Source organism: Ambystoma mexicanum, chromosome 5p, assembly GCF_040938575.1.
Source record: "Ambystoma mexicanum isolate Mex_15411 chromosome 5p, UKY_AmexF1_1, whole genome shotgun sequence".
Taxonomy (NCBI): domain Eukaryota; kingdom Metazoa; phylum Chordata; class Amphibia; order Caudata; family Ambystomatidae; genus Ambystoma; species Ambystoma mexicanum.
In genome coordinates this window covers 254,220,636-254,232,774 of record NC_090930.1, presented here as the reverse complement: position 1 = coordinate 254,232,774, position 12,139 = coordinate 254,220,636, and the positions used below count along the sequence as shown (strand labels likewise).

The following is a 12,139-nucleotide window of genomic DNA, read 5'->3' as shown; positions in this document are numbered from 1 at the left end:
TCCTTCAAGGTGCAAGTGCAAGGGATGACTGGAAATATCCAGTTTGACACCTATGGGCGAAGAACAAATTATACGATTGATGTGTATGAAATGAAAGCCACTCAAGCAAGAAAGGTAAGTGCAAAAAACATGTACTTGTGATTGGAGTGTTGTTGAGGTATTTAAATATGATTATACCTTGAATGGCTATAAAGAACCTTAAAGAGGCCCAGAGAGGACTGCAGTTTTTGTTCATTGACTTTACTCTCCTTAATCCCTCACCAAATATTTCTTTCTCCAATGCCATCTTCTATCCTTGCAAACAGTTTCCTGGTTGATGTTTTGTTTACATCATTCATCTAATTAAAACCGAGCAGGATTTAATACATTATGACAAATGCACCTGCTCAATTACTTTTTAAACTTCACAGATTTGGTCATGCCTCCTTGAGTACACTGAGACCACTGAGAAAGGGGGAGTGGCTGCACATTTACTGGAGAGTGTGCAACTCAATTCAACTGTTCTTAATTGGGAACAAATCAACAGATCAAACAATTCGAACAACCAGAGTGTTGTCAAATCAATTTTATTTACTAGACATATATTGTTCAGGAAAATGCAGAACGTACATTCATAAAAAAACAATTGAAACAAAAGTCTTAGGATCACAGAATGAACATACATTTTTTTTAAAAACCCGGCCCAAATTCCAATGTTTTTGATGAGTTTTTTCACCTATGTGGATTTACTAGAGAAGGTCGTCACTTCACACAGACGAGTCTTTCAGTTGCATCACTGCTAATCTTTGGTGCCAACAACGTTTTTCAGTCCAAGAAATACATATACTTTTGCGCGGGTACCCGCGTTCAGTCAGATGGGTAATCAACCCAGTTGCTTCATTTGCATAGCCATCTTTAAAAGTACAGTTCCTCCTGAGACGGTGAAACTGACTAGAAGGTAAATTGTCACAGAGTGCACAGGGATGCTGGATGGTGTATAGCGATGCAGTGTTGCGGCCCGTTGGTGTTCTGTATGAACACGTATATAACTTACCTTGGTGGTGTTTAATGAGAATGTCAAGAAGTAGCAGAGGCCTGCATACCATTACTGTTTGAATGCAGGAGCCGATAGTGGAGTGTGGCTCCAGAGTTAAAGCATTGATACCCCTGGCAATCCAGTGTTGTAGTGTCTTTCTAATTTTCTTTTGTGGTTTGTCTATTTTCCTGATGTTGTTTCACATGATGTCTGTGTACTGGTGTTTGGTTGGTGCAGGGAAGTGTTTTCAGTTTTGTACACTCGTGTTACATTTGTCAACAACATTTAGTTTTGATTTATGTTCATTCTGTAATCCTAAAACATTTGTTTCAATTATATATTTATGTATGTACATTTTGATCTGCTGATTTGTTTCCAATTAGTAACAGTTTAATTGATTTGAACAATCTGCTGTAAATGTGCAGCCACTTCACCTTCTCTGTTGTCTTGGTCTTGATCCCATTTGAGATGGCTGCCTTTGCAATTAAGTTTAGTGGTTGAACTGTGCAGTAGCACCTTTGGGCGTTCTTATGCGGGATTACCATAATAAATTATCTCAGATCCAAATAACCAGACAGACTCAAAGAATATGGCAAAATATACTTTATTATCAGTTCAGTAAAGTAGGGAAACCTGGCGGAACAACAAACCGTAGCTCACACACTCTTCAATATATTTCGGTTACAGAAAGGCTTTATACCTTGATGTGCATCAGCTATGACATCATCCTACGTGGCAAATAATAGCGTAACAGCAGTGGATTGGCTCCTGCAACATTGTATGCTCTCCATTGCATGGGCCCTTATGATTGGTTGTCATTGTCTTCCAACCTTGGACATTCGGTTTGTTAGCAACACGTAAGCAAAATGAAACCCTGGTGCAGAGAACAACGTCAGACTACTGCCCACTTGCCCAATTAGTCTACCACCTCTCATCAGCCAAGCCTTCAGCCAAGTCCTCTTCTTTGTACTTGACCTTGCTGGATGTTCTCTTCTATGGAACTTTAAGGGGAGTTAAGGTACATTGTTATCTTTGTCTGGCACTTCAGAATAGGCCGTTTTCTGGTCTTGCATCATGGGTGAAGAGACCATGATTTTGTCCATCTCACCTTTCTATTTAGTGCTATTTGATTCAATTATGTCAGATGCCATTCCCCTCTTTAATCTCTGGAGACTTGGTTGCTCCAGCTTATATATGCTTTCTGCATCTTTGATTGTTCAATATTTGGTATTCATAATTGTGCGCTCATTTACTTAATCCAAGAGAAATATGTTGTGCGTATCCTAGTTAACTCCCTTTGTACCCTGCAGTTGTTTCTTGCTGTGGCATCCTTAATCTCAAGCCAACAGCTTATTTGTTGTTATGCACAATTTTGTATTTCCAGCATCTGTCAGCTCTACAGCCCTCGTCTCTCTCCTTCAAACTTTGTGCTTACTATTATTCAAAGCCAACATCCATCTTTTAAACATAGCTGCTTGACCCATGTTATATTTTCTACTGCAAGAAGCTTCTATATGGCTCATCTACCTTGCATTCCTGCGTATATATATTTACTACTCATCTGGTTACTTATCTTCTTTGTGTACATGGTACCTTCTCACTCATATACATGTTTACTTTACTTCTTCAGTTACGTCTTCATTCTTTAAGTATTCTCGTATCGTTTCAGCATGTCATTGTGTCTTCTCCCTATAAAATCACTTTGCACTTTCTGATTTCATTTACAGCTCTTCAATGTTCAGTGGTGTTTGTAGATCTGCTGCTACCACTTCAGTGTAGTACGACGTCCTTTCATCGACATCCGTTTTTACGATGGGTGTTTTTCTGCAGTTATTTTGCTGAAAAACTTTTAGAAATGTTTTTGGGGGTGGGAAAGGGCAAATAGAGGATTGAGGATAAAAAAATAGGTAGATCACAGGGGCTTGAGGCAGAACCCCCCAAAATTGATACACTTTTTTTCCCAAAAAAGTGTTTCGGCAAAAAATATAGCGGAAAAACACCCATTGTAAAAAACAGGTGTCAAAATGACATAGAACCTTCAGTGTGAGGGTACATTTGGTATGGTTGTCTGAGTGCATAACGTCTCTCATATACTCAATGCGGTAATGGAATGATATCTGGTGTCATGCACAGTGTCTTCTTGTTCTTCATCCAGTAAATTAGAGGTGAGGGGGTGGGATCGGCCAATGGCGTACACGTCTGCTTCTCTACAGACCTCTTATTTCTGTGTCTGTCATTGAGTAAACTGTGCTGACTACATGCTGCAGACAATTAGAGATTTAGTAAATATTTTCCCTGCCATACAATGCAATCCGCAATGTCAGTGTCCCTTCTGATTCCTACATTTAGTAGGAAACTGCTATTTCTAATTGGATTTATAGTTATTTAAGAACAGAGTGTCTTTTCAAACAGAAAAGACTTCAAAAGTAGACAGTAGCAGAGCAGTAGCATTCTTCTGGTGAAACGCCTTTACATTGAATTATTGCTGGATTAAATTGCGCATACGAGGTGGTGATGGAGGAAAGCGTAGGAACTATTACCAGGTCCAGGGACTGGGGGACAATACACTATGTTTAACATTCAGAGTCTGAAGCCAGTATTTCAATGTGTTCCTACCCTTTGTATAGAATAGTCCTGAATGCATAATGCAGGAAGGGTGGGCTAGGTGGTTAGTTTGCACGGGAGGGTGCAGGGGCTCCTTCCTTTGCAAGCAGGTTGCGATTGAGCCTCATTTTGAAGAGTTCCACTGCAAAGTTGGATTTGATGGCCAGTGGGAGAGGGTTCCAGTGGAGTGGGGCAATGAGAAAAAATGAAAAAAAAAAGCTGAGGGGGGCCTCATGGGATTTCGAAGAGTCATGGAGCAGAAAGAAGCAGGAATGTACTGACTGCCGATCCATCTTAGTCTAAGTCACTACTCTTTTGAGCACATCCCCCATTTATAATCCTATATATTGAAGAGCATTTACATTTTAGAAGGGGCTTCAAAACCTTTAATTTTATCCAGTAGACTGGCTGTGCGAATTTTATTATATGTTTTGTGAGTTACCTGCTGCTAGGAGGCTGTTTCGGCCATGTGCTCTACAAACCAACCCCCCTTACAAAACATAACACACTATAACAATAAATGAAGCACAGTTCAAGTTATTGTGTTTATTAATTTCACATACTTTGCCCTCTTTCAGTCTGAAAAGGAAAAGGGAACCAGTGATGTCTGAAAAATCCCAGGTCATTTGGCGGTCATTTGCTCTATCTGCAGCCATTAAATGCTGTTTCATTACACATGTTTAATTTCCCCATACTCTCATCTATGCTGATTTTAATTTATTCATGGTGATCTTCTTGAGAAGTAGTGAGGCATGTGACCATGTGGTTTTACGGCCCTATTCCAAAAGGTAGGAACACAGAACAAGAGAGCGGCCGCGCAATAATATATCTGTGGGGAGGTACAGAAAATATAGCCTGGGAGATCTCGAGTGTGCAGACAAAATAGCCATTCTGTTAGAAGAGCCAAAACGTCTTGCTGTTCCCTCATCACAGTGTTTTCATTGTGACCGATCTCTCTGGATTAGTACTGTATTCAGCTTCAGGCGTTCTATTTGTTCAAATAAATACAACTTCCTGAATTCTGTGCTGCAAATATTATCCCGATTTCAAAATAAACGTGTTGGATTCAAGTGTAGAGTGAACTTACACAATCCCAGACTTACATGAGAAATGAGGTGGAACATTTACACAGGCGTCTATGGTTGTGTTCATCCTAATTGTGTGCTAATTCATATTCCCTTCCAGCCTCCACCCAAGTTGGGATGGGGGATATCTCACATCCAGTATTTACACATGGGATGCAGACAAGCGTTCACAGGCATGCTTAGGAATTCACATGTTCCAAAGAGGTGCAGGGGACTGTGCAATGCACTGAAGAGTCATGGCAGACACTTCCCTGTATTTTCCACAGCTCCGCACACCAGCGGTGTGATCTGGCGGTGTGCCAAATACATTTCTACCCCCTTTTCTGGGTTCAGAGATTGCAATATATGTTGCCAAATATGTTAGTTTAGCATACCAGGCCCTTCAAAATCTGCCAGTCTAACTTGTGTTTGCAGCTCACGAGCAGATTCAAAGGGATGGTAGGAACCAATGAGCATGTCATTGGGCCGCATTACGACCCAGGCGCTGGACCATGGTGCTATTGGCACCATGGTCCATGCCATCTCCGGCATGTTGGATGGCGGAATTACCGCCCCCATCACAAGGTTGGCGGGGCGGTAATTCCCCATTCACCATTTGCCCTTCCCCATCCCCATTTTGCCCCATAGGGCATAATGGGGATGGGGAAGGCGCTAATTACGGCACCGTAAATTACGGTTGCCGTAATTAGCTCCAAGGTCCCTACGAGGTTGGATTTTAACGCCTGCAAAAAGCAGGCGTTAAAGCCTCCAACCCGCTAAGGGACCTTGTAATCGGGCGCTAATGGTTTAACGGCGCCAACGATCTTTACGGCGCCGTTAAACCATTAGCGCCAGTGTCGTATTGAGGCCCATTATTTAGGAAGTGACGGATGGCCAAACAGGGGTCAAGTCCTAAAAATTGAAGTGGGGGGACTCATCAAGAAATGCAATGGAATATAACATCGCCAGAAATTAGCATATCAGGGTGAAATATGCACATTTCATTAAATTGGTTTTGCATAACCACCCAAATTGCACAGGGCGAATGGCATTTGCCTTTCAGAAAATCAACACACACACAAAACAAAGAGAGGATATTTTCTTCTAATAGTGATTTTGAAAACGATTAAAGGTGTGCATGTTTTGAACTCCAAGAGCCAATACAAATGTTTTCCCTGGAACTTGCAGTACCGAAATGGGGCATTTCACTTTAGTTGTTCGGAATTTTTCATCAGGTTATGTAGTGCTGTGGGGAACTGTCTGGTCTCAAAACTGATGACTGCGGTTCGATCCCCTGAAGTCAGCTTTTATTCATAAATTCAAAGAAGACATTCCATATTTCTCATTTTAGCTGGGGGGGGGAGGCTGAGTCCAACCTCTGAAAAAAGTGGGTGCTCAGTCCACCTGTAAGTACCCTCGACTTGAACCCTGTGGCTAAACCATTAGCCATGATGCATAGTTTCTTTCTGTGAAGGTTGTTTGCAAATGTGCTGTGCATTTCTTTCTGCACCATATATTTGCATGATCATTTGAAAATCCGATTGACCTACAACCCAGAATCACAGAAATGTGGCATAAAGGTGCATCAATCGGAAAAATTAAGGTTGAGCAGTTTAGTTAGTGGATAGCATGTATCCTTTTGCAAATTATAAAAAGTGGGAAGTTAAGCTATATAAATAGATGAGGATGGATTCACAAAGAGGAAGCAATGAGCCTTTCAGATAGGTCTTATTCATCCAAATGCACATGTCACCTTCTTCACAAAGGTAACCAGAGCATTTGGGGAGGGGCGGGAAGTTAGCACGATAATACTTAGCTGCCCCTGCCTGAATATCTAATTCTCAGCTAGACGTGTGAATCTCATATTTAAGGGACCCCCCAACCCACAAATAAGCGGCTATTAATCAATTAGCCTGGACTAATCATGTAGTCATCAACCTCCATGTGAAAGACAAGAGCCTTTACAAGCCTCAAATCATCCCAGAGACACTTGCCACCACAGCATTAAAAATCCTTCAATCCGTGAACCCTTCCTCCTTCAAGAATCTTCTCCAAAGTAATGTCATCCCACTGAACAGCACCCCGAAATATGTCCTAAAGACCATGGAGAATGAGATCAAATCCACTCTAAACCAGTTAGACCCTCTCAAATCACATTAGAGCAAAACAGCTAAATCACTGCGAGCCCATAGTATTGAAGAAATCTGTGCAAAATAGGAAGTTTCAAGTTGACTGAACTGTGTTCCTCATAGACTCCTGTAGGTATGCATTAACATTGTTTAGAACGTAGATATTGGATTACCCGGCCTCAAGAGCAAAATCAGATACTTCAGATAAAGAGCCACAGCATCCCTCTCATCTCATTGACCTTCAACCTGATAAACCACCTACCTACCTCTTAGGGATCATGATCAATACTGGCTGGGCCATCACTTCCTAAATCCTCTGATGTTATCTCTGGCCACATACGGTAGCAAAACAAAAGAGGTGATGGCTGGAAGATTTATAATTGATCTTAACCCGGGCATCACTGTGGGCAACACTCCAGACCATCATTCTTTGCATGCTAAGCGATTACAGAAAGGGGAAACTGCATATGCAAATGCAGTTTGGTCCGACTCAAGCTGCTTGGTCACATCCTTTCTACACAAGACCAAAAGCATCCCCAGACATGTTTTGGCCTCATATGGCATCATCAGTGAGGCGTATCCTAGGTCTCTAGGCCCAGCAGGCATGGGACCCACATCTGGGCATACCCATCCCACTTAGGGTGACCGTAGCAAAGCAAAGAAGGTGATGGCTGGAAGGTTTAGAATTAATCTTAACCTCTGACCTCACTCTGGGTAACTGGCGTTCTTTGCCTGCCAAGCTATTACAGAAAGGGAAAATACCATATGCAAATCAGGCTTGGTCCCACTCCAAAAGGGACAGATGGGCCCGAAATGCTTGGTGAAATCCCTTCAGCACGAGATCACCAGCATCTCCAGACATGCTTCGGCCTCATTGGGCTTCATCAGTGAGGAGTAGCTTGGGTTTTGCTTGGGGTTGTTTGTGTTTCGTTGCAGAGGGGATCTGGTTTAGCAGTACAGGCTGGGCTGCTCCCATTGGTGGCATTATCCGACTGTTTTGCATATGGCTAGACTCTTATTGCAATGGCGCAGACAAGCTAATACACTGTGGTCTGGAAGGTTTCCCAAAGTAGTGCCAGTCGTTCAGATTTATTCAAAACCTTCTACCCATCACTTTTTGGTTATAGTTTCTCTCCTTGTGTGAGAGAGGGTATGCCCAGACATGGGTCCCTTGTTCACTTCACCCTAGAGAACCAAGCGGCACCTCACTGATAAGGCACAACAAGAGAAAAAACATGTCTGGGGTTGCTTGTGTTTCCACGCAAGAGTGGATCTGGCCTAGCAGTACGGGTGGGCTGCTCCCATTGGTGGCAGTACCTGACTGTTTTGCATATGGCTGAACCCCTTTTGCAATGGCGTAGACAAGATAAAAAAGGATTTGGGTTGTTCGACTGTGGTACAAATATTCACAGTGGAATAGACCATAGTCAACCTCACTGCAAATACATTTGAAATGCGGCCAAACACACCAAACCTATGCCCGCCCCAATTCACCTGTACATCCCCCCACTTCCCCTACTTACCCTTTCTACATCTGCTGCCTCTCCTGCACTCCTGCAGCATCAGATACATCCCTCTAACGCGTGTTGGATCCGACGCCACAGGGGTTCTTTTTCTTTTATCTTTTTTTTTAATCCACCGACTCCAATAGTGAGGAAGCGGGGAACACCCCTGCACCCGCGAAGCCCAAAAATACTGAACATGGGGAGCAGGGGACACCCCAGCTCTTCATGTTCATTATTTTTAAAAATCAATCGAATGGTACTGCCCGAAATCAGTCAAATGTAGCATTCAATATATATTTTTTGAGCAACTTGGCTAATTCTCTAAATCATGGTGATGGTGTGGAAAGTTGCCCAGAGCAGTGCCAGTGGTTCAGATTTATTCAAAACCTTCCACCCATCGCTTTTTTGGTTATAGTTTGTCTCCCTGTGTGAGAGAGTGCATGCCCAGACATTTGTCCCTTGCTCGCTTCGCCCTAGGGTACCAAACTGCACCTCACTAATAAGGCCCAACAAGAAAACATGTCTGGGTTCCTTGGTCGCAATACTTGACTGTTTTCCATAGGGCTGGACTCTTTTTGCAATGGCGCAGACAGGCTAATAAGCGGAGGTGTGGAAGGTTGCCCAGAGCAATGCCAGTTGTTCAGATGTATTCAAAACTTCCACCCATCACTTTATGGTTACAGTCTTCGGAAAACATAGCCGCATACCAATTTCTAAGAGTCCTTCCATTAATATAAATGCCTTGCAGAATCTTTCTGGCAGAGGCTATCTCTTGACTGCTCCATTTCAACACAGTGGGCCTCATTAGGAGGTGGGCGGTAAGGGTTAGCGGTTACCGGTAACGAGACCGGTGCCGGTAAACCCTTACCGCCCTATTCCGAGGTTCCTTAGCGGGTCCCCCTATTGGCGCCTGCTTTTACCAGGCACCCGTAGCGGGAGCCGCTAAAGGGTGAGGGAGCTAATAACAGGCCCGCAATTAGCGGGCCCGTTATTAGCTCCATCCCCATTCCCATTGAGCCCTATGGGGGCTTGAATGGGAATGGGGAATGGTTCTCGGAATGGGGACTTACCGGGTCCTCCAAGGTTGGAATGACCCGGTAAGTCCCTATTTCGAGAACCCAGACCCGGAATGCGGTAAGGGGGTAGCCATGGTGCTAATAGCACCATGGCTACCTCCTACCTCGTAATGAGGCCCAGTGTGTTTTGTGCTAGTGAATTCCAACACCAGACTTCAGAGAGCAAAGACGTGTGCTATCCCATCATTCTGGAACTGTGTCAATTAGACCATTGGGCTGGCAAATTGCAGATGATATAAAAGAACCAGTTACATTGCGTTAAATATAATCCATGCCCTCAACACTTTGCACAAGTACTGCATTAGGGAGTAATTGCAATTGAAAACTGTTTCTGGTCCTCAAAGCAGTGCCTAGGAGGGTGCCACACTAGCACTACAATCTCCTCCACGCCTGTACACTAATCTGCCATTGCACAGTATTTGCAACAGCACTTGTTTTGGGTGTTGAGCCCACAAGAATAGATGTGAATAAGCCAGAACATACACCAAGGCTCCTTGCATTGAGGAACGGCGGATCTACCTCATGGACTGCTAATGTTGGCATAGCATAGAATGCTTGGCGCTCCCTTGGAGTGTCTAGAACAAGGCATTAACTTCTATTTCGCTTAAAGTACACACACAATAAAAGAGACCAGAGCCACAGAATAACAGTGGGAAACACTCGTGGAGGAGCAAAACGGGTTTTCCTGTGCTTAATCTAGCCCTCTGCTGATGACCAGTGTGTGTGCACAGGTGGAGCATGCAGGCGCTGTCCGATCTCCCATGCCTGAACCTCCCAAGTGCAATGCACGCCAGGAGATGGAGTCTTCTCATGAACTGCCGGAGCTGTCATGGGAGTTGCCAGCAGTGGATCAAGGAGTGGTGTGCCCACACCACACCTGTCGGGCTCCAGGGTGTCACTCGAGCAGAAAAGTGGGCGAAGTGTCGACCTGTGCACACACCAGGGTGTCCCCCCAAACAGCGGCTCTAATTCTTGCAGTGCTGGCTCGGTTTCATGAAATGGGAACAGTAGTCTGAGTGGCCTTGGACATAATACTGTGGCTGACATAGAAGATGTTGAATGTGTGTAGCGGCTCTATCTAAGCAAACCCGCCATTTGCTTAACCTTGAGTTGTTGGGTGTGGCGAGCAGCCCTTGCCACCGAGAGCAAGCAATGAACACTTCTGTCTCGCTCGTGTCTCTCTTGGGTGAGGTTTACACAGCAATTCAGACTAACTAGAGCCCCTGCACACTCTCACTGGGTCTCTAGTGAAGATCAAACTCTCGCGTGAAGAACGGCTCAACGCAATGAACAGCCTTTCAAAGAGAACATTAACAGGTTTGATTGTAAAACAGTTTATTTACCTGATAAAAGAAAAGAGCTGTAGGAATAAATACTAGATATTTTTGGAAAAGCTAAGTGAGGTTGTAAGGGACATTTTACATGGCTTTCTTTGATTTTGCTTTTGCTGGGCAGTTTCATATTGGGTGTTGGGTGTGCCTGCTGGTGATGGGGTAGATGCTTCATATATGAGGGGTCACACATCCAAGTGGCTGCAGGTGTTGGGGTAGATGCTTCATATACAGAGGTCACACATCCAAGTGGCTGCAGGTGTTGGGGTAGATGCTTCATATATGGAGGGTCACACATCCAAGTGGCTGCATGTGTTGGGGGTAGATGCTTCATATATGGAGGGTCACACATCCAAGTGGCTGCTGGTGAGGGGATGGATGTTTCATACATGGAGGGTCACACATCCAAGTGGCTGCTGGTGTTGGGGTAGATGCTTCATATATGAGGGTCACACATCCAAGTGGCTGCTGGTGATGGGGTAGATGCTTCATATATGGAGGGTCACACATCCATGTGGCTGCTGGTGTTGGGGTTGATGCTTCATATATGAGGGGTCAAACATCCATGTGGCTGCTGGTGATGGAGTAAGTGCTTCTTACATGGTGGATCGCACATCCAAGTGGCTGCTGGTAATGGGGTAGATGCTTCACATATGAGGGGTCACACATCCAAGAGGCCGCACATGTTGGGGTAGATGCTTAATATATGGAGGGTCACACATCCAAGTGGCTGCCGGTGTTGGTGTAGATGCTTCATATATGAGGGATCCCACATCCAAGTAGCTGCTGGTGATCGGGTAAATGCTTAATATATGGAGGGTCACACATCCAAGTGGCTGCAGGTGTTGGGGTAGATGCTTCATATATGAGGGGTCACACATCCAAGTGGCTGCAGGTGTTGGGGTAGATGCTTCATATATGGAGGGTCACACATCCAAGTGGCTGCAGGTGTTGGGGTAGATGCTTCATATATGAGGGGGCACACATCCAAGTGGCTGCTGGTGTTGGGGTCGATGCTTTATATATGAGGGGTCACACATCCAAGTGGCTGCAGGTGTTGGGGTAGATGCTTCATATATGGAGGGCCACACATCCAAGTGACTGCAGGTGTTGGGGTAGATGCTTCATATATGGAGGGTCACACATCCAAGTGGCTGCAGGTGTTGGGGTAGATGCTTCATATATGGAGGGTCACACATCCAAGTGGCTGCTGGTGATGGGGTAGATGCTTCATACATGGAGGGTCACACATCCAAGTGGCTGCTGGTGTTGGGGTAGATGCTTATATATAGAAGGTCACATATCCAAGTGGCTGCTGGTGTTGGGGTAGATGCTTCATGTATAGAGGGTCACACATCCAAGTGGCTACAGGTCTTGGGGTAGATGCCTCATATATGAGGGGTCCCACATCCAAG

General features: G+C 44.4%; 1 protein-coding gene across 3 annotated transcripts in view; it reads left to right on the top strand.

Moving 5' to 3' along the window:
* The window catches only part of GRIA3 (glutamate ionotropic receptor AMPA type subunit 3), a 1,487,966-nt gene that overhangs the window by 961,039 nt on the left and 514,788 nt on the right, over positions 1-12,139 (top strand). For all 3 annotated transcript variants that reach the window (XR_011274156.1, XM_069612673.1, XM_069612674.1), the window contains exon 8: positions 10-114. Coding sequence is in view for 2 of the 3 variants with exons in the window: in XM_069612673.1 (XP_069468774.1) it covers positions 10-114 (105 nt within the window). In the remaining variant the exon portion in view is untranslated. The remainder of the gene's footprint in view (positions 1-9; positions 115-12,139) is intronic.